Source organism: Rana temporaria, chromosome 1 (assembly GCF_905171775.1).
Source record: "Rana temporaria chromosome 1, aRanTem1.1, whole genome shotgun sequence".
NCBI classification, from domain to species: Eukaryota; Metazoa; Chordata; class Amphibia; order Anura; family Ranidae; genus Rana; species Rana temporaria.
This window is the reverse complement of record NC_053489.1, coordinates 610569629-610596239: the sequence shown is the minus strand read 5'-3', so window position 1 is coordinate 610596239 and position 26611 is coordinate 610569629. Positions and strand designations below refer to the sequence as shown.

General features: G+C 41.4%; 1 protein-coding gene across 15 annotated transcripts in view; it reads right to left on the bottom strand.

Moving 5' to 3' along the window:
- Positions 1-672: 672 nt before the first annotated feature.
- The window catches only part of PROM1 (prominin 1), a 306658-nt gene continuing 280719 nt past the window's right edge, over positions 673-26611 (bottom strand). For 9 of the 15 annotated variants that reach the window (XR_005746346.1, XR_005746348.1, XR_005746351.1 and 6 more), the window contains 5 exons: positions 20915-20938; positions 20446-20514; positions 9064-9162; positions 5674-5710; positions 673-1113 (listed from right to left, as the gene is read on the bottom strand). Coding sequence is in view for 4 of the 15 variants with exons in the window: in XM_040335214.1 (XP_040191148.1) it covers positions 5692-5710; positions 20446-20514; positions 20915-20938 (112 nt within the window). In the remaining 11 variants the exon portion in view is untranslated. Of the gene's footprint in view, positions 1114-5673; positions 5711-9063; positions 9163-20445; positions 20515-20914; positions 20939-20965; positions 21336-26611 lie in introns of those variants that run through there. The other 6 variants (XR_005746354.1, XM_040335214.1, XR_005746356.1 and 3 more) reach the window with 6 other exon arrangements.

The window sequence follows — 26611 nt, the reverse complement described above, 5'->3', positions numbered from 1 at the left end:
CCTGGTAAATATACGTATTTGTACTAATGTTACCAATAATTACTGCATATACAGCAGACTTGTATATGTATGCCTTTTTGTCGTTTGTTTTTCAACAAATCTCATTTATGCGTATATATCTCTTTATTTATGCTCGTAAATTTCTCCCCCAGAAGAAGATCTCTACTTTCAAACGGTCGAAACATGTTGGAATTTTGTGCATAAGTTAATCATTTTATTGTCGCATGAATTCATATTGGCTGTACTATTATACATGTATATGCTTTTAATTGACATTTTGGAGCTCATGTCTTGATCCCATCAGATGTTCTCTCCATGATGTACTTTTTTTCATTCAATAAATAATTTACATTTTTTTACATGTCCTTTTGGGTGTCCAATTCATGTCCAATTCCATCTTTCCTGCTTGTATCAGAATTGTATATTTTTATAGAATTGTTGTCTAAATCATGTTATCGTTATTAACCTGTTATTTGATAAAAGCTTTGGCCATATTACTCCAATGAAAATAATTTGTGTCATATTGTATTCGGAAGGTTTAATGTGTTTGGTTTTAATGTTCAATATCACTCCATGCCCTCAGCCCTACCTGGGTCAAAGAGTCCCACCTTTGGAAACAGCATCATTTCAAAAGATTATATTGTCTGCATAGAATAAACAGAGCACACAAGATTATTATTAAACAATGTTTACTTTTGCCAGCCATACAAGTGAATTTTTTTACAAACTGAAATGGTATGCAGTTAGCCCCCTCCCCCTTTTATGTTCTTTTCCACAGAATATGTAAAACTAATATACCATAATAAATAGTGAGTATAAGTACAAAAGTTCTTGATACAAAAATTAGCACTAGTGTAAACACTTGTTATTAACTCCACTGTTGCGCTATGCATAGCATTACTTCTTGGCAGTGAAGGGTTTGTGTGTTCATAACAATTAAAAGTATTGTCGCAGGCGGTGAACATTATTCCTACGGCCCATGTAAAATAGTTCTTGAAAGGAAAGTTTGAATCCTCAGCAAAGTCTGTTAGGCAGGATCCTGGTATCTGTATTACAGAAGGTGGACATTCTGCACAGAATGGTGTAATGACTTCACAGAGAATGAAACCATGCCTAGAAGTAAAAAGGTAATTCAATTATAAGAGGAACATCGTATTTATATATATATTTCTAAATGATCTAAGTGAACAGAGGTAAGTGATCAATAAAAACTGGTGCAAGCCTGAAACATATATTACTTTTAATCCTAAACAAAAAATGAGGATATTCAACTTCTCATTTGTTCTCCTTTAAAAATAACAAACATGTTATACTTACCTGCTTTGTTACAGTGTTTTTTGCACAGAGCAGCCCAGATCCTCCTCTTTTCGAGTCTCTCGCTGGCTCTCCTGGCCTCTCCCTCCTGTCAAGTGCCCCCACAGCCAGCTGCTTGCTAGGGGGGAACCCGAGCTGAGCGAATGCTGTGTCTCAGCCAATCAGGAGGGAGGGTCCTGGATGTCCAAGGCAGTCATGCACATCGCTGGATTTAGAGAGGGCTTAGGTAAATATTAGGTGGCTGAGGGGGGCTGCGGCACACAGAAGGTGTTTTATCTTAATGAATTAAGATAAAAAACTTCTGCCTTTAGAATCACTTTAACTTGAAAGTTAAACCATGGCACTTAAAGTAGAGTAAATCGTTTTTTAGCCTAACGCTTTAGTAACAATACAATAAACATTCCCCAGTAAAATCGTTGTTAAAATGTTTATTCCAGCACTTGCAGTTTATAACTTTCAATGCTACCGGCTCCTGCTCTCTGAAGCCTCGTACACACGGCCGAGGAACTTGACGGGCAAAACACATCGTTTTGCTCGTCGAGTTCCTTGTGAGGCTGTCGAGGAACTCGGCGAGCCAATTTTCTTCATTCCCGGCGAGGAAAAAGATAACATCCTCATCGAAAAATGTACACATGACTGGATTCCTCTGCAAAAAAAACAACCCAGCAAGTTTCTTGCTGGTTTTTACAGAGAAACTCGGTCGTGTGTACGAGGCCTCAGTGTTGCTTCTCTGAACTTCCAGTCTTTACAGGAAAGCGTTAACGTGACACTAAACTCCATTTAAAAAAACATATTTAAATATGTATTCTTGACTCAAAAAAAAGAAAAAAGTTATATTTCTTTCAGTCCGTTCTATATCTCCAAAATCCTTTTTTGCTGCTGAGAACCTATTTCCTGTTAGAAGCTTGTTACAGTTGTTCTCATGGTCCTACTGTATGAAATAATGTAGCCACCCTCCCTTGCTGGCTCCTGAAGTGGAGCAGGGACTGGGGACTATGGGATATGTAGTATGCATAGAGCACACAATGGGAGTTTACGGAGGACATTGTAAGGAGGCAGAACACCACAGTGGGAAAAGAATTTGATGAAAAATAGATTACAGGTCCATTAGGTAGTTGATGTGTATGGATTATTTTTGGAGAAAAGGGATCTGGTTTAGTGTGATTTTAAGAGTGGACAGTGCAGTCTCTAGTCAGTCTGTTAGCTTGGAGAACAGACTGGGGAGGAGAAGGGAGGAGCAAGGGAGTGCCTTGTCATTTTAAGCTACAATACTGTGTGTTTGAGAGTCACACCTCTAGTCTTGCATGCAAGGGTGACTCCATAGGACACTGCAAGAGAAAGGAGAATCCCTGAAACATGAAACCTGGGGAAGCAGTCCAATAACTTAAACTGGAACATACAAGGATTAATAGATAAAGAAGTTGCATACTCCATAAGGGAATACTCAACTGCTAAAAAAAACTGAGGGTTTAATATCACTTTAAGGGCCCTTTCACACAGGCGGATCCCGTGAGGATCCGTTCCTTATGCATCCGCTTGCTCAGCCGGGATCGCTCTGTTGATCCCCCAGGTTGCTCAGCCGGGAAATTACAGGGTGATCCCTGCACACACTGACACACGCCACACTGTGCAGGGACCGCCCTGTCAGATCTCCGCACTCCCCGTCTGTCCGTGTTCACCCGATTCGCTCTGCAGACGGATGGAAAAATAGGATTTTCCTCCGTCTAGAGAATTGGAGCATTGCGGACACCAATGAGATCGGGTGTCAGTGGATTTTCATCCGCTGACACCAGCTATTCCATAGGGATACATGTATGTCCCTTTTTCATCCGTAAACGGATGGATGAAAAAACGGACATGCAGTCCGCATGTGTGAAAGGGGCATAAGAGTTGACTTTCAGTAGTTTACAGAGAACAACCCAGTGGGCTAAAGAATTCCTTTGATATTATTATACACGATTTATATAGCGCCAACAGTTTACACAGTGCTTTACAATGTATGGGGGGGACAGCACAATTACAGTACAGTTCAATACAGAAGGGACAGGAGGGCCCTGCTTATAGAGCTTACATTCTAAAGGGAGGGGGTGGTGGTACAAAAGGTAATAGCTGATATGTTAATAGCAGTGAATAGTTAACATTTTTCTATACATTTTTCCATTCATTTTCAGACTGCAAAGTCCTCTGACAGTCACAGGTTGAGGAGGCTTGTCCAGACTTCCCTTTTCCAGGAAAGCAATATCTAATCTCAATATTCTTCCCCAGGGCATTCTCCCTAACCTTACCCTAAACGGGAACATAGTCCCAGAGGTGCTGAAGCAAAATCAAAATTTTGCTACAAGTACATATTCTTTTGGTGGTTTAGCTTACGAATACAACCGTACATTTCTTTGCCCATTCTCACACTGCAATGAAACAATCAGGAGAATTTGGAGTTTTAGTTGGACAGGACAAAAAAGCAAAATGAAGACATCCCGTGAATAGCAGAGAAGGCATCTCCATTTTCTTCTATAAATAATAATAATGTGCTGATATCCTATCCATGAAAATCATAAACATGGTCATGGACAAGACACCAGCTTGATGGAGTCTGGGAGGGCCATATGGTTGACTTATAACAATCTTGAACTGCTATCATTGCTGATTATATGAAAATGCTAGTTTCTTGAATGCCTGCTAATATTTTGATAGCCTGGTCAGATGTCCTGGAATTAAAGTGGTAGTAGACCCGTTGATTTTAATTTTTTTCTAAACCTGTAAGGCAAAAGGCATAATGAGTTAGTATGCACTGCATACTTACCTTAGAACGAGGTGTCGGTATCTCACCCGGTCCACGCTGAAGGAGCAGACATTTTCCCTATGTGTGTCTTTTGGGTATAGTTTAGGAGATATTCTTTTTACCTACAGGTAAGCCTAATTATAGGCTTACCTGTAGGTCAAAGTGTAAAAATAGGGTATACAACTGCTTTAAAGAGCTTCTGCATACTTATTTTGTTTGGAATAAAGGCATTGAGCCAGCATTACAGATATTTCCAGAAGGAGAGGTCAACAACAATTTTTTTCCCGAGCATACTGAAGAAACATTGATTTAATTGTTTTAGGATTAAGTTCAGCTGCTGGTGGCACTATCCTGCTTTGGGCTGTTTGCTGAAGTTCCAGTGTTCACCAACAAGTGTCTCCCAGGACCCAGCAGGCTATTGCAATAAGGCTAATTGGTGTTCAGCTGCCTAGTGGCTACTTAAGGCTTTTCCTCCCTTCCCCCGGCACATCACGATTTTGGTCCCTGCCTTGCTGCTTATCCTATCCAGTCTGCACTCCTGTGCCTTGCTCCTGCCTCCCTCTGTTCTGTCTCCGTGATCCCCCCATCCTTGCAAGCCTTGTACCCTTGTCCCTAGCTTGGTCTGTATATATATGTATTTAGTTGTTCAGGTTCAACAGCTCTTGTTAGTGGGGTTATTTGTCTTTTGGGGTTTGTTTATGTTCACGTTTGCGGTGTTTGTTGTGTTTGTTGTTTGCTATTTCTCACTGTAAATAAATGTAACTTTAATATATATGTAGCGGACTGCTCCTGTTGGGCAGGCGCTGCTTTAAATTTAGAAGGGGTCCGAGTGTTAGTTGACTCAGACATGTGTAATTTTGACTAAATTTAGCCTCTGTTCCAGCCATGGCTGTGCTGGGAGTAACCACCAATGTTCGCCTGGGGGTGTTATTACCACTCCAGGCCAAAGGGGGGTGGCAGCAGCAGAGTCAGGGTGTATTGGGTGTCCCCCTCAGCAGCCAATCAGTGGGGGTGATCGTCCTGCTGTGCATGCTGGGGAGGGGTACTTAAGGAACATACGCCACTGGACCGTCATCGTCGGTTTGTCGTCCCACCACCTCGTGGCCCACCTGGCCAGGGATGCGTGTTCCTGAAATTCTGGCTCAGGGACCATGTTGGTCCGGGGTTATGATCTGTATAAGTAGGCCCAGTAGTCAGAATAGGGCCTGCGCTTTCAAGGTGATCCTGTGCTGTCTGTCCTAAAGGGTGGAAGCCGCTTGATGAAAAAAGCCAGGGGAGGACCTATCCTGGAGAGGACCATGCAAGAGGCTGGTATCTCGGGAGAAGGCCTGGAAACTTCATCGAAGGATGCACCATACAATGAGAGTATCTAATGGCCCATGGCTTTTATCCTGTCAGCCCCCCCTATATCACCAGCCCCAGGGCAATAGTAATGATTATAATGGTATTGTGCTAAAACATCATTCATGTAAAGTTTTAGCTATTAACAGATAATGAATACTAAAAGTCAGTACCACATTCTCAGTATTAAACTCAATGATTCAATAATTATTGTAAAGTTGTAGTACACGTCTACTTACCGTCATCTTTACTGCCTTCTACCACTGTTCAACAGCACTACAGGAAAAAAACAAAAAAGTAAAGCAACATGTTACCAATAACCAAAAACATTAGATAACCGCTCATTTCCACATGATGGAACACTGAAAGGGATGACACATTCAGTCAGTCTGTCGAGGGGGATTTGTCCCAGGTAGCTGTAAACATGAGCCAAGCAATACACTGAATAGACTAACACGCCAGACTAGTGGATAAAGATTGCAGCTGCAGATAAGGAAGCACAGAAAACAGTTTGGTCTTGTTTTACAGCTCATTTACACTCATGTCCAGTTTTGTTCTGTTCACACAGACAAGCTTCTTCAGGAAAGCTCATACACATGAGCAGCGAGTGCACAGTGTACATGCAATCAAATGAGAGCAGTGTGTACAGTGCAGGTGTTCCACCAGATTAGGGCGACCTTGTCAAATTTTATAGTGAAAGTGACTTTCTATCACAGCCATTTGAGTATACCCCACAGTCGTCCACAGTAAGGATACAGTGAGAAGGGGGCAAGCGGACATCTTTTTACACCCACCAGTGTATTTCACACATATTTTTACGAGTAAACTGAATTTGTATAGTGAAATACAGGATTTTTAAATCCGTCAGACTGTTTTGAAGTTGAATCTTAAAAGCAGTGGTGTTCTGTCAGATCATCAAACCTGTGAGATGAGCACGATTGCCGCTGTTTATAAACTTCAACATAAGAACTCTCGATTTCAAAAGACTGTATTACACTATATAAGCTCAGTTAACTGGTAAAAAAAAGTGTGGAATGCAAGACTCTGGTAGGTGTAAAAAGATGTCCGCTTGCCGCCTTCTCACTGTATCCTTACTGTGGCAGACTGGGGGGTGTAGCAAGATGTCCGTCGCGGAACGTCACTTCCGTTACAAAATTTGATGGGTTGCCAAATCTGATGGAACATCGGTACTCAGTGACCATTGTGTACACAGGGTTTTTGTCACTTTGAGTGGGATTTGCATTCCCGTACAAGTCGACAGGATTGCAAAACCCATTCGAAGGATGTCAAATACAGGTCATGAGGTGGTCAACAGTAGATCAAATGCACAAGTCAGTGAATTCTGAATGACAGGAGTGTCCTAAACTGATATCAAACTGATTTAATGGAAACAAGTTCAAAGACCAGTTCAAAGATTATGGAAAAGTCGAGTCACTAAAGTGATTACTGAATACCGAATAATGTGTTTTTACTAGGGTAGTATTTACCATAATGGCACTTGAGGTTCAGTGTCTTGGGCCGCATAGTTAGAAGGGGCAGCACCAGGCCTCAACATTTTCAAACTGTGATAACTTTTCCAGGCAAGAGAAATGTAGGGGAAGGGGATGAAGAAAACGTGCTGACAGCCTACTGTTTCCAATGCATCTTTCTAGCAGTGCTTTTTAATAAAATAATCACATGATACAAGGGTCGAGGCTTGTACAAAAAGTCATTATTCAGTTGAGCCTAGGGCAGTATGTTGTCTATATTTGGCAATGGATTACAACCTATTCAGTTAAATGTCACAAGCCAGAGGTAGAAGACTCCAGTTTGTGAGTAGTGGTAACACCACCTAATTTAGCAAACACATCTTCTTAATGACCTGTTCCAAGGGCCTTTAGTTTGTATGAGAACTGCTTTTTAGCAGACTTTTAAAGTTAAACTCCAGGAATAATCTTTGTTGCATACTTACATAAGTCCAGCTTGGACCAATGTAAGTATGAGTATTTCGTACCTGATGGACCACTGAGGAAGCTGGTAATAACTGTGAGAGATTTTTTTCCAGCTCACACCTGCTTAGTTTAGTGTGATTTGGCTCAATGACCAAGCCTTATGAGGATTTTGTGAATTTGGCCTATACTGTCCTATTTTCATTGTAGAGTTGTATTTACCTAGAACTCCAATTGTATTAGGCAATATAGCCATTTGGGAAAACATGTAGACGTCTTTTTTGTTTTAATAGTTTTGCGGGTCACCAATGCCGAATATTTTTTTTTTCTACCACATAGTATCTTGTTAAATGCAGTCTTGTCACAAAAAGCCAAAATAAAGACTAACAAACATGCATGTGCTGAATTATATTCATGTCACATAAAATGCAAGCAGAAGCATCTTAATTACTGGAGAATTTACATTATGAAGCAAGAAGAAGGACAAAAAGAGGCTTGTAAGTTAACAGAGACGAAAAACAGACAGCTCCATGTAAATACACATTATCCCATAAAAGGAGGAATATTTAATCACAAAAAGTAATTGATGACAAAGCATCATTTAAAAAATAAATCTTTTATCTAAATGTTCCATAGGCTAACAAAGAAGCTTTCAAATGACCATAGAGATTCTCAACATTCCGGTACTTTAGCAGAACCAAATTTGCTACAAGGTGGATGTTAAAATTTCCTTAAAGTGTGGAATGGAGATGACTGGAATGGCAGTTGATTTTTTTTTTTTATATGGTTGATAAAAGTTAATTCCATTGTCTGATTAAAGCCCACACTTCCCGTTTCTCCGCTTACGCCTTTGGAGGATTCACTAGGTCTCTCTATTGGATTCCTCATAGAAGTATATGAGGAATGCACATGTAACCAGACATTCAGCTCAAAGCAATTACCGGGGTACCACAGGGACAGGAAGTTAGTGGAAATTTCAATACCAGATACTAAAAAATGTAATAAAAAAATAAGAGGGTATCTGGTGTGTAACTGATCAAATTTTTTCTTACTGCTTCATTTGCACAAATGTACAAATTTTATAAAGAGGTGGTTTTGTCACTAGCTTATTGTTTGGAACCAACAAAATATGAACTAGAGATGGTCTTCTTATGTAAAATTGTCATGATAAATGAGCGGGATGCCACCAATGATCTCCTACTGGAAATGTTGGGTGTCTGGCTGTTATTAGCAACCCCTGATTTTTAGTATTGTCATAACTTAGAACAAACAAGCAAGTTGGAACACTCATAATAAAATGAGAATTCCTTATCTGGATGCTTGTTTCAGGTGAATCACCCCACAGTACAGAGGCCAAAGACCATCAGCATGACAGACGTAGCAGTCAGACAACTAGCATTTTTAGGAGAGTTTACCAATGGCAGCCTCTCATTACAGAGGTGCAAGTGTGATTGTTGAGAATATTTATGATCATTGCAGAAAAAAACAATGGGGTTGATTTACTAAAACTGGAGAGTGCAAAGGCTGGTGCACCAGAATTTTCACTCTCCAGTTTTAGTAAATCCACCTCAATGTGTTTAAAGGATCTTGGAGGAATCCAGTCAGTAGATAAAGATTGGTAATGTATTAGGAGTGAAGAACAGGGTAGAAAGCCGAAACCATGGCAAACATGGGTTAAGAGACAGAGAACAATTAGGATACCTCCACACTCTCAAACCACTGGTCGGCTTTCATCAATCATCTTGGCGTGGTGGGGCAGAGGCTCGAGGGAATCTACTCAGGGTGTCAAATGAAGATAAGCTATTTAAAAGTCCATGGTATAAAAAAAATGTCACTACAGGTAGGCCAGGGAGGATGTAGCAAAAAAAAATCATCAATGTTGTAAAAACAGTAACAGTAAAACCCATGCAGCTTTACAAATCAAACAAGAGATGCTGCCATTACAAAACTATTGCCAAGATACAACAAGGCATACCATATCGAACTTCAGCTACACGTTTCTTTTATTTTGAGGACTCAAGGGATGGTTTTGAACCTCTGTCAATTTTTCAATGGTGAATGTATGATTTTTCCTAGCTTCTAGTTCACAGATGGTAATTCATGAAATGGGAAGTGCATAAAAGTCAATGGGAAACCACTGTGCAGAAGCACCCAGCAGACATTGGTTTTGCAGAATTTTTTTTTCAGAGGCCATAGCCATGGAATTGAGGTAAGTTTGCATCTGGAGATAGTAGTGTACTTTAGCTGGGGGAGCTGGTGAAGGGTAAAAAGCAAAGTGCACTTATGGGCCAGTCCACCAAGTTTGAAACCGCACTTATGTGTAGATGAAAGTGGGCCAAATCAGCAGGTGCTGGTTATATCTCAGGTACACGAGCAAGGAGACCTTCTTGCTGTAGTCCCCAACTCCCCAAACTGCCTTCATCCCAGATTGCCACAGTCTTTTAAATGGACTTATCCATAATGTCCAATGCAAGTAGGCAGATTTCAGAATTCAAGCACCAAGATGCTGCATCTTGAAACACTGAGAGATATAAAAAAAAGCCATGATGGTTTGTACCATTGATATCTACCCAAAACTGTAATATCAATAGAATAAACAATAGTGCAGTGCTCAAAGTGATATGTGGAACTGGAAAAAATATAAGACCTTAGTTAAAAGATCTCAATAGCATAAATAATAAAGTGAATTATCTCAAGGTGCTTTTTTGAGTCCTTTGAATAATGTGTCAGTGTATAATAGCAGAAAGTTCAAGCAAATCATAAAAATTATATGCATGAAAAGTAAGGTATGTACGAAACAATATAGAAGGTTAAGAATATACAGGTGATATAATATATATAGTCCAAGTCAAAAACATCTTAGTGTAATAGTCCATCATAGGAAATGTTTCCCATAAGTTGAGTAGAAGTCACCCGTGAAGAGACTAGATCTAATCAGACTTCATCATCACTGTATAATCCACCATTATATTTTGAGGTCAACACGCTTACAAGAAAATATTGACTCATATACATATACTATGTATTGAGTCAACCACCCAGTTATGGCAAATCACTCCAGTCATATTCAGCACTCCCAGATAGATGATAGGGAAATCCATTAGCCCAGAGTTGGATGGAAGGATGCAACTTTCAGAAGGCAAGCTCCTGACACATTGCGGACCACATCAAACCGGCAAGGAATTCTTAAACATGTATAGAAGAAACAGCAAGCAACCACACATACTGTAAAACCGTATGAGAACATTTATTTGTAAAAACAGATGTACACTTACATGTATCCACATAAAATAGCACTATATATACACAATCATCAAGTCCATGGAAAAAAAGAGAAAAAGGATCGCTATGACATCACAAGCACCACCTGACTTGTTTCGTCCTAATGGACATCATCTAGGGTGTGGGCATCGTGTCTGATCACTGCGATATATTTAAACTTACAGTCCAATCAAAATATCCTTCCAAATTGGTAAAAAGAATCACCTGAATTGTGATTCCGAGGTGCTCCAACATGGCCTGGGTGTGCGTTTGGAAAGATTTTGAAAAAAAATCAAAATGGCACTTGGGTGTGCAAATCAAAGCTCGTTCTCAATTTCCAATAGGAAATAGGGAAAATATGAGATGATGTTCAATCGTGCGCGTCAGTGCGCAACATCTGGCCATCATAAAAAGGAGTTACTAAATGGAACTGGATATGCGTTCCAAGCCCCATTATCAACTCTAACCGGCACCTACACTGAACCAGTCAGAAAAATTGACAACTGGTTTGAATAGTTGAAAAATTAACCAGCATAATATTCACTAAACTACACTTATATATTTTAGAAAAATGAGATAAAAAAATATATATAACATTTTATAAAAATATAAGTTAAATGAAATGGTCCCAAATAGATCCATATGACCTACATATGAATGCCCCAAAAATAATGAAGAAAACAAATGGTGAAACAAAAAAACACACACACACACACACACACACACACACACACACAGAGAGAGAGAGAGAGAGAGAGAGGGTCCATTGGACTGGAACTGTCTACAATACAAAGCACACCTAAACTTGAATTGCCAAATATTCAAATAGTCATTATAATCTAATCCAACTGCATAGATATATTGAAATATATATTAATTCACTTTATTATTTATGCTATTGAGATCTTTTTTAACTAAGGTCTTTATTGTTTTCAGTTCCACATATCACTTTAAGCACTGCACTATTGTTTATTCTATGTTTTGCACTATACGTCTAGTGAAGTGTCAGCCGCTACAGTCTCTGAGCGCAGTTTTTATACTTTTTACTGTAATATCAATAGGATTGAGCCTTTACATTAGAGAAATAAAGTGTTATCAGTCTGCTAAAGCTAAACTCCAGGTATGAAGTTGTATTGAAAACAACAGAAGAATAATGCCTTTGATATATTGGTAGATATATGCTGTGAATAATGTCTTGTAATTTATTATAATGCTGGCTTGTATATTAATTTAATGGAAAATGTATTTTTAGTTTGAGTATTTTTATTTTGTAAGAAGTTTCATATTTTTTTTTTTTAACATAAGTGAATTGTTCTCCATGACTCCGAAGGGACTAGTTTGCAATTATTTCCTGTTTCTTAATACTGATTTCAAAATTGCTACCATTCTTATAGTCAGCTGCTGCTTTTTCTGTATACATTACACTGTGTGATAAAAAATTAATGTAATGTAAGATCCAGGACTAGCCAACTTGTTGTACCTATGAAGGACATATAGGGTTATGTAGATGCCAAATAAAACAGCATTTCTTTCTGATACTATAAAAGTAATTTTTTATTGATTTTTACATCACGTATGACATTTTCTAAGAGTATGCAAATGTTAATATATTGCCCATTCCTGCAGTTTATATGTTTAAACTTAGAGCAAAGAAAATAAGGATTTTCATGCTTTTCTGTATGTAAATGTTTCAACTATCAATATAAAACCAAGTTAAACAAATATTAAATAGGTTGTATCATGTAGTATGATTTAAAAAAAAGAAAAACAAAACTAAGCTATACGGTAGCGTGGATTAAATATATAATTCTGCAAATTTGTCATTATTTTGTCATTCCATTAGACTTTACAAGCAGCAGAAGCACAGGCTCATTTAAAAGAGTTTGACCATAAGGCACTTAAAGTCTCCATGCTCCATCAAGTTATGCTCTGAAGCATCAGCCCTACTTAAAAGCAGCTTACAGTAATACATCATACACACAAGTTCCTTTTGTAGAGTCACAGCCACAGACAATATTTTTAGTTAATAATTTAGCAGGATTAAATAGATAACTAAAAGTAAACCTGTCAAGAGGCCTAAATTGTACAGAGACAAAAATGTAGAAGCAGAAATACTAGAAACAGAAGTTTGGGCAGCTGAAGTTTTAAAAATATCTCAACTCCATTTTGTGAAAGTCAAACTTATGCCATGCACACACAATCAGAATTTCCGACAACAAAACCATGGATTTTTTTCCGACTGAATTTTGGCTCAAACTTGTCTTCCATATGCACGGTCACACAAATGTTGTTGGAAGTTCCCGAACGTCAAGAACGCGGTGACGTACAACACTACGACGAGCCAAGAAAAATTAAGTTCAATGATTCCGAGAATGCGTAGGATTTTTATGCGTCAGAATTGCAAACAGACGATCGGAATTTCCGACAAGAACTTTTGCCGTCTGAAAATTTGAGAACCAGCTCTCAAATTTTTGCTTTTCGGAAATTCCGACAGAAAATGTCCGATGGGGCCTACACACGGTCGGAATTTCCGACCAAAAGCTTGCATCGAACATTTCTTGACGGAAATTCTGATTGTGTGTACGTGGCATTAGACTTGCCTTCTTCCACTCCTCCAAACACCACTAAATAATGTATTTTAATTGACATTAAAAGACAAATAAAAGACAAAAAGCATAGCTAGGGATGTGGAAGGGGAAGTGGAAAGCTCATATATGTTGCCCATAGCTCTGATCATTTTAATGCACAGCTTCCAAAGAAGGAAAATCCTGTTTATGTGCCTTCAACATATACTCAGGTTAAATTGCCCAGATTTGTGACAGGTTTACTTTAACTTTATTATTATACTGGATTTATACAGCGCCAACTGTTTGCGCAGCACTTTACAATATAAAGGAAGACAAAATAGCAACAATACAATTCAGTTCATTAGGGTTACGAGGGCCCTGCTCCTGCGAGCTTGCAATCTAATAGGTAGGGGCTGGTGGAACAAAGGGTAATAACCGTGAGGGACGAACTGAAGGGATAGAAGATTTGGTTATTAGCTGAATGCGGGATATGCTTCATTAAAGAGATTAATTTTCAGGGATCGCCTAAAAATGTACAGTGTAGGAGATAGCTGCACAGATTGGGTGTTAGTGAGTTCCAGAGGATGGGACAGGCTCTGGAAAAGTCCTTGTAAAGCATGGCAGGAGGACACAAGTGCTAGTGAGCAGGAGGTCTTGAGAGTAGCGGAGAGTTACGGTTTGGGTGATATATGGCGACAAGATTGGTGACGTAGCTCAGGGCAGAGTTGTACATGGCTTTGTATGTTATTGTTAGTGTTTTCAATTTTATTAACTTGGCAGTGGAAAACCAGTGTAGGGATTTGCAGAGAGGGGTGGCAGACACTGTGCGGTTGGTTAGGATAGATGAATCTGGCAGCAGCATTCATGATAAACTGAAGAGGGGATTACCTGCGGGTAGGCCAATGAGTAGGGAGTTACAATAGTCAAGGAAAGAGATAACAAGGGAGTGAATAAGTTGCTTAGTGGGTTCAAAGGTTAAAAAGGGGTGTATTTGGAGATGTTACGAATGTGAGGTCTACAAGTTTTTGAACAGCAATTGGATTTGGGGCTTAAAGGACAGGTCAGAGTCCAGGGTCACACCTAGCATTCTGGCATGAGGGAGGGGACTAATGGTTGCATTATTGATCTCAATAGAGAAATCAGGGGAGGGGCATGGGCTGGGGGGAATATTATAAGCTCAGTTGTAGAAAGATTGAGTTTGAGGAAGTGGTATGACATCCATGCTGATATGTCAGTTAGTAGGTTAGTAATGTGACGAGGAGACTGAAGGAGTGAGGTGAGGAGGAGAGGAGGAGAGATTTGGTTGTCGTCAGCATAAAGATGGTACTGGAAGCCAGTGGTGGCTTGTGCTCTCACGCCTGCCCGCTGTCTGCCCGGCACTTACCCTATCTCGGTGGGGCAGCGGGTGATGGCGGAGGGTGTCCTCCATGCTCTTCCTCGATGTCTTCTCCCACACGCTCCTCCCGTCCTCTACTGTGATTGGATGCCTTATAGGCGTCCAATCACAGCGTCCAATCACAGCGCCTGTCGTTTCAGCCAATCAGGTGACAGGTAACAGACCTGAGCACCTGATTGGCGGAGAGGCGGTTCAATGTTAGCAAAGCGAATATTCATTTGCTTTCCTAACACACAGCTGAGTGATCTGCGAGTGCCCAGCATGGTGCTCGCTGTTCACCTTTTTTGAGGCCTATTAGAGCCTATGTAATTCAGGCACCTGGCTTGGGAGGCACAGCTGAAAATATATTTTTACCATATAAGTCTATACAAAAATAAGTCATGAGGCTAAACAACTCACCCATAGCCAATTAAAACATGTAATACCATTTTTAAGTATGTTTGGCTTTTAATGTTATGCGTATCACATATTAAAAACTCAGAAGAAACACATGCACACAAAAATTCTTTTTTAGAGGTGGTCAATGATACAGGCCTCTTCTGCCGTGATCAAGCGATCAAAACAATTTACACGCAGGTCAAAGAGAAAGAATGTGCAGTAACCCAATCCAAATTCACTAGGGTAAATGTATCAAACCAGTGAGAGAAGATTGGTGACTGACTGGTAAGATACTTCTATCCCTTACATACAGTACCATTCTGACATACACAGGCAATCAAGGTCATTGTAGATAATACAACAAAACTGCATAGATTTTTAATTCTATCTGATATTTATGGGATGGTCCAGGAACCAGCAACATGTCTAATACAATCTTGACTGCCCATATAGCCCTGTTCTACCCCTATTCATGCATCCTGCCCCTTTCAAGGCACCGGGCGTATGAATTACAGCGACCAGTTTTTTTTTTTAAGCACCTGAGGCTCTAATAGGCTTCAAAATAGAGTGGGCTGGACTCGCAGAGAATTCGCTGTGATCCCACCCAGGTGTGTTACAACAGCGAATGAATATTCGCTGTCGAAACACTGATCCTAAATCCGGCCAATCGGAAGCGGGTGTGAGACCTGTTTTCCGATTTGCCGAAAAGATAAGAGTCACGATTGGCCGCCGAATAAGAGGGAGGAAACGAAAGCCACCACCGCCGAGATGACCCGCGGAGAGCAGGAGAATAGGAGGCCACCTTCACTGAGCAGGGAAAGCCGCCGCCGAGCAGGGGAAGCCACCGGTGATGGGGTAAGTGCTACTGACCTACTGTGGGTTGGCATACAGTTTGCCGTTACCCTTAAAAAAAATTCCACTGGCCTCCACTTATCAAAAGTATTGTGACAGCTGCCTTTACACACACATGAACTTTAATGACATCCCAGTCTTAGACTGTAGGATTTAATATTGAGATGGCTCACCCTTTGCAGCTATAACAGCTTCAACACTTATATGAAGGCTGTCCACAAGGTTTATGAGTGGTCAATAGGAATGTTTGACCGTTCTTCCAGAAACGCATTGGTGAGGTCAGGCACTGATGTGGATGAGAAACCCTGGCTCACAGTCTCCACTCGAATTCATCCTAAAGGTGTTCTATCTGGTTGAGGTCAGGACTCTGAGCAGGACAGTCAAGTTTCTCCATCCTAAACTTTCTCATCCATGTCTTTATGGACCTAATCCATAGCTGTGACAGGACAAAGAATATCTATGTGACAACTATAACTCAGAGGCTCCAAGAAGAGTTTTGTGAAATAGTGAGAAGAAAGTTTTAGGTCTTTCTGTAAAATAGTACAGTGTATTGGGGAACAAAACAATCTTGCCCATCGCTTATGTATATACAGTGATGAAAATAAGTAGGGTTGTCCCGATACCACTTTTTTAGGACTGAGTACAAGTACCGATACTTTTTTTCAAGTAGTCGCCGATACCGAATACCGATACTTTTTTTTAATGTGTCCCCAAATGCAGCCATGTCTCCCCACAAATGCAGCCATGTCCCCCCACAGATGCAGCCATGTCCCCCCCATATCCAGCCATGTCCCCCCCATATATGCAGCCATGTCCCCCCCCATATCCAGCCATGTCCCCCCCATATGCAGCCATGTCCCCCCATTATCCAGCCATTTGTCTCCCCCCCATCCAGCCATCTGTCTCCCCCCCATCCAGCCATCTGTCTCCCCCCCATCCAGCCATCTGTCTCCCCCCCATCCAGCCATCTGTCTCCCCCCCATCCAGCCATGTGTCTCCCCCCCATCCAGACATGTGTCTCCCCCCCATCCAGCCTTGTGTCTCCCCCCCATCCAGCCTTGTGTCTCCCCCCCATCCAGCCTTGTGTCTCCCCCCATCCAGCCATGTGTCTCCCCCCCATCCAGCCATCTGTCTCCCCCCCATCCAGCCATCTGTCTCCCCCCCATCCAGCCATCTGTCTCCCCCCATCCAGCCATCTGTCTCCCCCCATCCAGCCATGTGTCTCCCCCCCATCCAGCCATGTGTCTCCCCCCCATCCAGCCATGTGTCTCCCCCCCCCCATCCAGCCATGTGTCTCCCCCCCCATCCAGCCATGTGTCTCCCCCCCCATCCAGCCATGTGTCTCCCCCCCCATCCAGCCATGTGTCTCCCCCCCCATCCAGCCATGTGTCTCCCCCCCCATCCAGCCATGTGTCTCCCCCCCCATCCAGCTATCTGTCTCCCCCCATCCAGCCATGTGTCTCCCCCCCATCCAGCCTTGTGTCTCCCCCCATCCAGCCATCTGTCTCCCCCCATCCAGCCTTGTGTCTCCCCCCATCCAGCCTTGTGTCTCCCCCCCATCCAGCCATCTGTCTCCCCCCCATCCAGCCATCTGTCTCCCCCCCATCCAGCCATCTGTCTCCCCCCCCCCCATCCAGCCATGTGTCTCCCCCCCATCCAGCCTTGTGTCTCCCCCCCATCCAGCCATGTGTCTCCCCCCCCATCCAGCCATGTGTCTCCCCCCCATCCAGCCATGTGTCTCCCCCCCCATCCAGCCATCTGTCTCCCCCCCATCCAGCCATCTGTCTCCCCCCCATCCAGCCATCTGTCTCCCCCCCATCCAGCCATCTGTCTCCCCCCCATCCAGCCTTGTGTCTCCCCCCCATCCAGCCATCTGTCTCCCCCCCATCCAGCCATCTGTCTCCCCCCCATCCAGCCATCTGTCTCCCCCCCATGTGTCTCCCCCCCATCCAGCCTTGTGTCTCCCCCCCCCCCATCCAGCCATGTTTCCCCCCCATATGCAGCCATGGCCCGCTTACCTGCTACCGCCGACTGTGTACAGTACTACGGCCAGGAACATTACAGCTTTGAATAGCTTTAATGATTGGAGCCGCACTGCGTGTATAGACACTCCCCCTCGCTCGGGATTGGACAGTTCCCCCGAGCAAGGGGGAGTGTCTATGCGCGGCGCCAATCATTACAGCTATTCAAAGCTGTAATGTTCCCGCCCATATTACACAGTCGGCGGTAGCGGGGATGCGGCGTAACGGCGGCGGATCGCGGCGGTGGTTTGCGGCTCCGGTGGCGGCGGCGGCGGCGGGGTTAAGTATTCTATTTGTGTATGGGGGCAGGGTATCGGCGTCTGAGTACCGCCGAAAAAACTCGGAATCGGTCCCGATACCGATACTAGTATCGGTATCGGGACAACCCTAAAAATAAGTATTTGAACACCCTGCTATTTTGCAAGTTCTCCCACTTGGAAATCATGGAGGGGTCTGAAATTGTTATCGTAGGTGCATGTCCACTGTGAGAGACATAATCAAAAAAAAAATCCAGAAATCACAATGTATGATTTTTTTAACTATTTATTTGTATGATACAGCTGCAAATAAGTATGTTCGATGTGAGCTTTTTGTCAGAAATTCCGACCGTGTGTAGGCTCCATCAGACATTTCTGACAACAAAAATTTGAGAGCTTGTTCTCGAATTTTCTGACAACAAAATCCATTCTCGTAATTTCCGATCATGTGTGGACAATTCTGACGCACAAAATTCCACGCATGCTCTGAATCAAGTACGAGAAGTAAGCGCTCGGTCTTGTAAAACTAGCGTTAAGAGTGGAGATAGCAGATTTGTCACACTATTACGGACTGAAAAGCACAAGGCTGAAAAGAGTGAATCGTCTCTCATCAAACTTCTACTAACACGACTGGTATTGAACTTTCCTTTAACCTCCCTAATACTCGCGGTATTCCCAAGTCTGGCTCGAGGTGAATTTTACAATACAAAAGCGGTATCCCCGAGCCAGACTCAGGATTGCATTGCAGAATACAGGGAGATTTACTTACCTTGTCCCTGGATCCTTCGATGTGTCCCCGCTGTGTGTGCGAGCTCCTCCGCTGTGTCTCCTCGATAGATTCACAGTGCCGAGTGCCGAGCTCCATTCCCTGCGACGTTACGACGCACAGGGATGGAGTTTGGCGCAAAATTCAAAAAGTGAAACACACTATATACATACAGTATACTGTAATCTTACAGATTACAGTACTGTATCAAATAATTACACACCCCCTTTGTCCCTAGTGGTTAGTCCAGTGTCCTGCATGCACTTTTATATTATAAAAACTGTTCTTTCTGCTTGGAAACTGGAGATTGTCCATAGCAACCAAAAAGTGTCCCTTTACATCAAAAGTGCTTTTAGACCAGCTAGAAAACAGCGATAATAAATTAGAATCACTTGCAGAATTGAGCGATAGCGATTTGTGGGGAAATTCGTCATCAAACAATAAAAGTAATGACAGCGACAATTCTGCAATCGAGCAAATTTCAGTATTTTTGATTTGATTACATTATTGAATATTTTTTATTATAATTACATTATTATTTGTTATAATTATTTTAGTTATTTATTATATTATAATTTATGATTTTGTGTTTCAAACTTTATCATACCCAGGATGTCTACTAGACTCTTGTTCGGACAGATTTAAGGGAGTTATTCCTAAGAATTACAGGCCTACAATATAAAACGCCAAATTCCCATGCAAAATAATTGTACCGCTTTCAGCACCTAAAATCAGAAAGAATAATACTGCCAGGGAGGTTAATAGTGCCGTTTTACGTCACCTTGTTCTTGGCATTCGGAATTTCCAACAACATTTGTGCGACCATGTGTATGCAAGACAAGTTTGAGCCAACATCCGTCGGAAAAAAATCCACAGTTTAGTTGTTGGAACTTCCGATCGTCTGTACGCGGCATAAAAGCAAAAATAATTGCAGCTAAAAATAATTCTGCTAAGTATCCGATGAGGTGGGTAAACAATAAGGCATCAAGAATTTTTTTTTTTTTAATTACCCTTTGTCTCACAAAAAAAAGGAAACACATTTGGCCCTGAAATTGTTCACTATGTTGTAGAAATGAAATTGTAGAAATCCAAATTAAACCTATTTATATTTCAGATTGTAACTCTATAGAATTAGAAAAATGTATGGTGAGTGAATACATATGCAAACACTATACTGTAAATGTTAACAGACTGCATGTGCAGTCATGACTTTTCTGTTATTCATTTGTAAATAATTTTGAAAGCAATGTTTTCCACTTTAATATTATGAACGAAAATCCCTATAGGTACATTTGAATTCCAGGATGCAATAAAAGTCCAAGGGGGTAGATATGCATACACACACACACATTATATTTTAGGTAGGACTGAAGCTTCCTGCAAAAATATCTTAAAAAAAGCCCAATATATTTCCTAACCAAAGCCATTCATGCAAGGATAAATTATATATATTAATATTGTCTGCGTTTTCTAGAAATTAGCTCACCATGCAAAATAAAATCAATAAATAAAACACAGCATGCCTTAATAACTTTCTGGTGAAACTGGAATAGCATGCATTCATGCACTCCAACATAAATTTTACCTTGTCATAATAGGGTTGCGTATACCATACAAATACTCATTATGATAACCATTATTACCATTTTCCATACTGTAACAAAATAATTGCATGAGAAAAATAAATATAGTAAATGTGACAATGTAAAAATTAAAAGTAAAAAACAAATAAAACTAAATGAGGAAAATTTAAATGGTAAAAAATATATGATTTCTTTTATGTTTACAACTATTGTGCTTCAGTTCAAAGATTAATGTGGGACATGCAATACATGTTTAAAAAAATGTACCAAAAAGAATAACTTGGAATGAAAATTAATTATGAATCTACAATAATAGTGTGCATTCTGTCGGAAGTAATGTGTCTAATATTTTTACACTTACAAGCAAAGACCCACACATTAAAAATGTTACAAAAGACAAATAGCCTCATAGGCAATGTTATAAAAAAATAAACTTAAAAAAAAGACATGAAAATAGCAAAAAAAGCTTACTTTTTCATGGGGACAGTTTCAACACTAAAAGATATAAAACAGGGAAAAATTACTTAAAAATGATAGTAAGTAAAATATAAAATTAGTAATTTATTGTTGTGTAGAAAAATTATGTTTGTGCTTTTTAGTGGGCTACATGGAACCCTTACTGATGAGATTAGAAGTATTATTAATACATTAGGTGCCAGGGACATATTTGGGAAGAAAACAGCGCATTACCACGGCACCATTAGTACCCAGGTTAACCTAATGTGTATGAACAGCCAGTTTTTGTGAACGGAAAGTTTGAGGATTATGGACGATGTAGAAAGGGAAAGGTTCTCTGAGTGTGAAGAACAGAACACGTAAGCATGGGGGGCGGAAGCTCAATGGTAAAAACAGTTATCATAAAGTGAAATGCCAAGTCCCTGAAACAGACGTACTGTAGGCAAGAGAAGAAAAACTAGTTAGGATTGTACGAGGTTATCAACAGTTCTAGTTATAGCTTGACAGTGGAATATAGTGTACAACCTGATTAAAAAGTATGACCAAAAAGACTCTACAAACACCATACTTTCCAGATGTATGACAGGACACTTGGCAATAGTGACATCACTAACATAATGTTGGTAGATAGTTGGTTATAAGGTACGAGTAGGTTGAATGCTAAAGGTATGCTTTAAGTGGACCTAGCATCAGATACTATAGATTTTCAATGTCAAGTGGAACATGCTAACTAATGTGAACATGTAACACTTCCAGGTATTCATTTCTTCTCACAAGGATCACAAAATTCCCCCTGACAATACTTTTTTTTCTATAGAATGACAATGCCATCTAGGATAAGGCATCATCCAGAATTTCTATCTACTTCCCAGACTAAGATGCTGGCTCAGAGATGGGACAATAATATATATCTTAGTGCCTATGCAGCTCTAGGCTGTGTTCAAAAATGTATTGACTCAAATTGCCAACCAGCCATCCCAGAGCATGGGGTTGCAGGTCACATCAGAGGGCTCCGCAGGCCACATGTGGCCTCTGGGCCACTGGTTTGGCACTACTAGTCTAGTGGATTGAATGACCACAGGGTGTAAATGGATAGGGGGTCTGTTTACATCTGACTGCTCATAGAAGGCAGGGGACTTTGTCTGCTCTGCATAAGCGGAATGGGCACCAACAAGCCCTCCACCTACTCAGTTGGGATCAGCGGACAGATTCCCCATGGAACAGGTGGACTTCTGGCGATGTCCGCCCCATGTGAAAGGGGACTAAGATAATGCTTCCTCCTGCGTGCAGTAGACTGGTGACATCATCATGCTAATGAACAATGAAAGGTGGAGCTTTTCTTAGAAAAAAAAGATGTATTGATGTATACTGTTCCATTTATGAAGACTTGGTAAAGTGAAACTAAACTCTTTCAACCAATATGAACTAGTTGTAATCCTTTTGCTGCTAGCAGTAGTAAATTGATAGGAAAGTATAGGAGATAGGAAAGTATATTATAAATACTTGTTTTAACATCTGCTCTTACTCAAGAGGGCTAGCTAGAAATTCTAGGGGGTGTATTTCAAAGCGATTTTCAACAATATAGAGCATTAAAACATGGATAGATGGGTGAGTTTGCTTTGAATATTAAAAACAAATGAAATAGCGCTTTCAGTTTGGAGTGCCCAGATACCGTGGAGTTCTACTTTAAGTCATTAAAAGGGTCTAAATTAAGTCAAACCTGACCATTTGCATTTAAACTAATTTAAGAAATACAGCCTACCAACTGGACGCCTCTAATATCTTTCCTGACATTTATATTCTGTAGTTGCAAGTACCAAGTAATATAAATCAGTGAGCAACTGGAACACTGCAAATAGCTTTAGGCCCCGTACACACGAGAGGATTTATCCGCGGATACGGTCCACCGGACCGTTTCCGTGGATAAATCCTCTCGAGGATTTGCGAGGATTTTTATCCGATGGAGTGTACTCACCATCGGATCGAAATCCCCGCCGAAATCCCATCGCGATGACGTGTCGCGCCGTCGCCGCGATGATGACGCGGTGACGTGCGCGACGCTGTCATATAAGGAATTCCACGCATGCGTCGAATCATTACGACGCATGCGGGGAATTGATTCGGACGGATTGATCCGGTGAGTCTGTACAGACCAGCGGATCAATCCGTTGGGATGGATTCAAGCGGATAGATTTGAAAGCATGTCTTCAAATTTTTATCCGCTGGAAATCCATCCCAGGGGATAAAAATCCGCGGAAACAGATCCGCTGGATTGTACACACCAGGGGATCTATCCGCTGGAGCCGGTCCGAGGATCAATTCCAGCGGATGGATCCTCTCGTGTGTACGGGGCCTTAGAGATACACCAAGGGTGTCTATTCTTGACTCTATCTTCTATACTAATACTGTCAGCTATGTCTACACAGGTGGTTGCATCCCAAAACAGACAACCTACGTTTAAAGCCTCATACAAACAGACGTTTTAAAAATCAGACTGTAAAACTAGTACCGACGCCAGGAAAAAAACGGCTTTAAAAGCACGGTTTTATCTGTGTTTTGCATTTGCGTCAATGCACATTTATCCGCGCTAGCTTTTTTAGCTGCGTTTCTCTGCCTCTTTTTAAAATCAATGGTTCCCTATGAGAGCCCATTGATTTGAATTGAAGTCGCACCAGATATCGGATAAAGATGATCCGACTTGCGGTGCGACTCGTGTGCTGAGAATCTTGAAGGGGAACCCCGCCAAAATGTAAAAAATGTTTTTGCATGAGGTTCCTATCAAGACGATACACCAGACCCTTCGGTCTGGTATAGATTTCAAGGGTATCCCCCACGCCCCAAAAAATGGTACAGTTTTCAAATTCCGATAAGCCCCCCTCGCCTGCAGACCCCCGACAACCAATGCCAAGGGTTGTCAGGAAGAGGCCCTTGTCCTCATCAACATGGGGACAAGTTGCTTTGGGGTGGGCAAAACCCCCTTGACCCAAAGTGCTCAACCCCCGATGTTGAGGGCATGTGGCCTGGTATGCTCCAGAAGGGGGAGGGGGTGCTCGTTTGTCCTTCCCCCTTTTCTTACCTGCCGGGCTGTATGGATCTGGGGGCCCCCCACGCAAAAAAAAAGAGTCTGGTATCATTTTGGGGTGAACCTCAGGCAAAAAAATAAATAAAATAAAGTTTTTAATTTTGGCGGGGTTCCCCTTCAAGATTCTCAGCACCCAAGTTGCACGCAAGTCAGATCATCTTAATTCGACTTCTGGTGTGACTTTTATTCAAATCAATGGGCTCCCATAGGGAACCATTGATTGGTTTTGAATAGAGGTAGACACACGCCGGATGAGGCTAAATGCTGTGTATACAGCGTTAAGCCTAGTTAAACCGTGTTTAACACCTTTTACTAGCATCTGGTGTTTTTACAGCTCTAGCGCTGAAGCCTCAGAATGCACTGGTCCTGTTTTGTTTTTTTTGGAGCTTAAAAAGTAAGTTCGCTTACGCTTACCTGTTATCAAGAAGAGTCTGTGCTGTTTACACAGATTATCCAAAGGGCTTAATACATCCCCTATGCCTTTTTTCAACAAGTGCGCCCTAAGGTTCTCTATTTGGTATAGAGTTGGCTCCTGGGGATGAGGCTTAGTGAAGCCTTTAGTAATAAAATGAAAACTGGAGTCAGGCCAAAAGTAGGTATATGTTACGGATTTGATCATGGCATTGAATTTCATTTTCATGTATTTATTATTTCTTTTACTTTTCAGGTATGGAGATTGATGGCAGGGCTGGATTAGGCTACAGAGTATTTATGAATGACTATCACATTCACCCAACCTAACACATAACATGTACTTCTTTTATGGGGTGTAGTAAATGATACATTTTTTGAAGAGGAAGCCCCACATGGTGGATGAAATGAAGGAGTTCATCTCACAAACATTTATGGACATCAATGCTATATGGAGTTTGTATTTTATTGTGTATCACTGTGTTGGAGATAGGATCAAGGAATGTTGCAACATTGATGGAGGACATTTCGAACATGTAAGAGACTAAACAGTGCCACAGTGTTGGGGACAAGTTTTACGGATGTTGCACCTAAAGCCGCGAACACACGGTCGGAATTTCTGATGGAAAAGGTCCGATGGGAGCTTTTCATCGGATATTCTGACCATGTGTATGCCTCATCGGACTTTCTCCATCTGAATTTCCGATGGACTTAGATAGAGAGCAGGTTCTCTATTTTTCCATCAGAAATTCCAACTGAGTTTTGCCCGGTCAAAAGTATGACCGTGTGTATGCAGCCTATGAGACTAAACATGACCAGGATCAGCAATGTATACCCACTTTTGACCTCATCATTCTCAATACCAGTAAAATAAAAGAAATAATAAATAAATGGCAATGAAAAATAACATTTAAATAAAATGCCATGATGCGGTCAGTAATGTATACCTACGTTTGGCCCACCCTGTATAACATTTTTAGTATTTGTACATTAAAATTATAAATGACCACCATAGTGAAAAATAATGAACTCTGGTAACTGTATGTGGTTCATACTTATGATAGTATTCATAATATGAATTCCTTTATTTATTTTACATGCCTTTTATTTATATTGTCCTCCACATTTACATGCAGGCCAAGTTGTCCAGCAAAAGTGACAGCTATAAGTGCTGGGACAAACATAGCTACTGTCACGATCAAAAAGTAATAGAACTAGCATACAGAGGGGAAAGACGAAGGGGTGGATTTACTAAAGGCGTATTGACGGTGCAATTTGCAAGTGCAGTCCCTCCAGAGCTTGGTAAATGAGGTAAAGCTTCACTTTGTAAAGAATACCCAATCATAGGATTTTTTTTTTAAATGCATTTTTTCTTGCACATGGTTGGATGATGGAAATTAGCAGAGCTTCATCTCATTTACTAAGCTCTGGAGCAACTACACTTACAAAGTGCACAGTCTATTTACCTTTAGTAAATGAACCCCAATAACTATTCAGTTCATAGGTGTGCGCACAGGATGTGCCAGGTGTGCCCAGGCACACCCTAATCACCCTGTGCAGCACAGATTCCCCCTACTGCCAGTGGCATCTTAAGAGCATTATAGGCCCCCGGGCAATACAGTGCACTGGGGCCCTGTCTACACAATCGTGCACGAGAATTTACTGACAAAAATCATGAAATTTACTGGCAGAACCACATTTTCTTTACTGGCACTGTAGAAAAAGTACCTAAAATTACAGTTTTACAAATTTCTTCATTGACATGAAAGTTAGGTTACTATAACCCAGCCTGCTCAGAGTTTCCTCTTACATCAGAGTCTGCAGGATTCCCCCTTACAGTGAAATGGAACTCTTATGTAAAGGGGAACACTGCAGATCATGATTTAAGGGGGAACTCTGATGTGGAGGGTGACTCTGGTGACCAGAGACCACCTTATATCAGAGTTCACTGCTTTCTCTTTACATCAGAGTTCCCACTTACATCAGGGTCCTTGCACTGTAAGGGGGAATCCTGCAGACTCTGATGTAAAGGGGAACACCAGGAACTCTGATGTGTGGGGCACTCTGGTGACCAGAGACCACCTCTTGTAGAGTAAATACACTAAGGTAAGGGGGGTCACTAATATTTTTGTATTCACTCCCCCCTTACATCAGCAACCACCCGCCCCTTAGACTGGCCTGGCGGCGCTATCACTGACCTCCTCTCAGGTGCAACATGC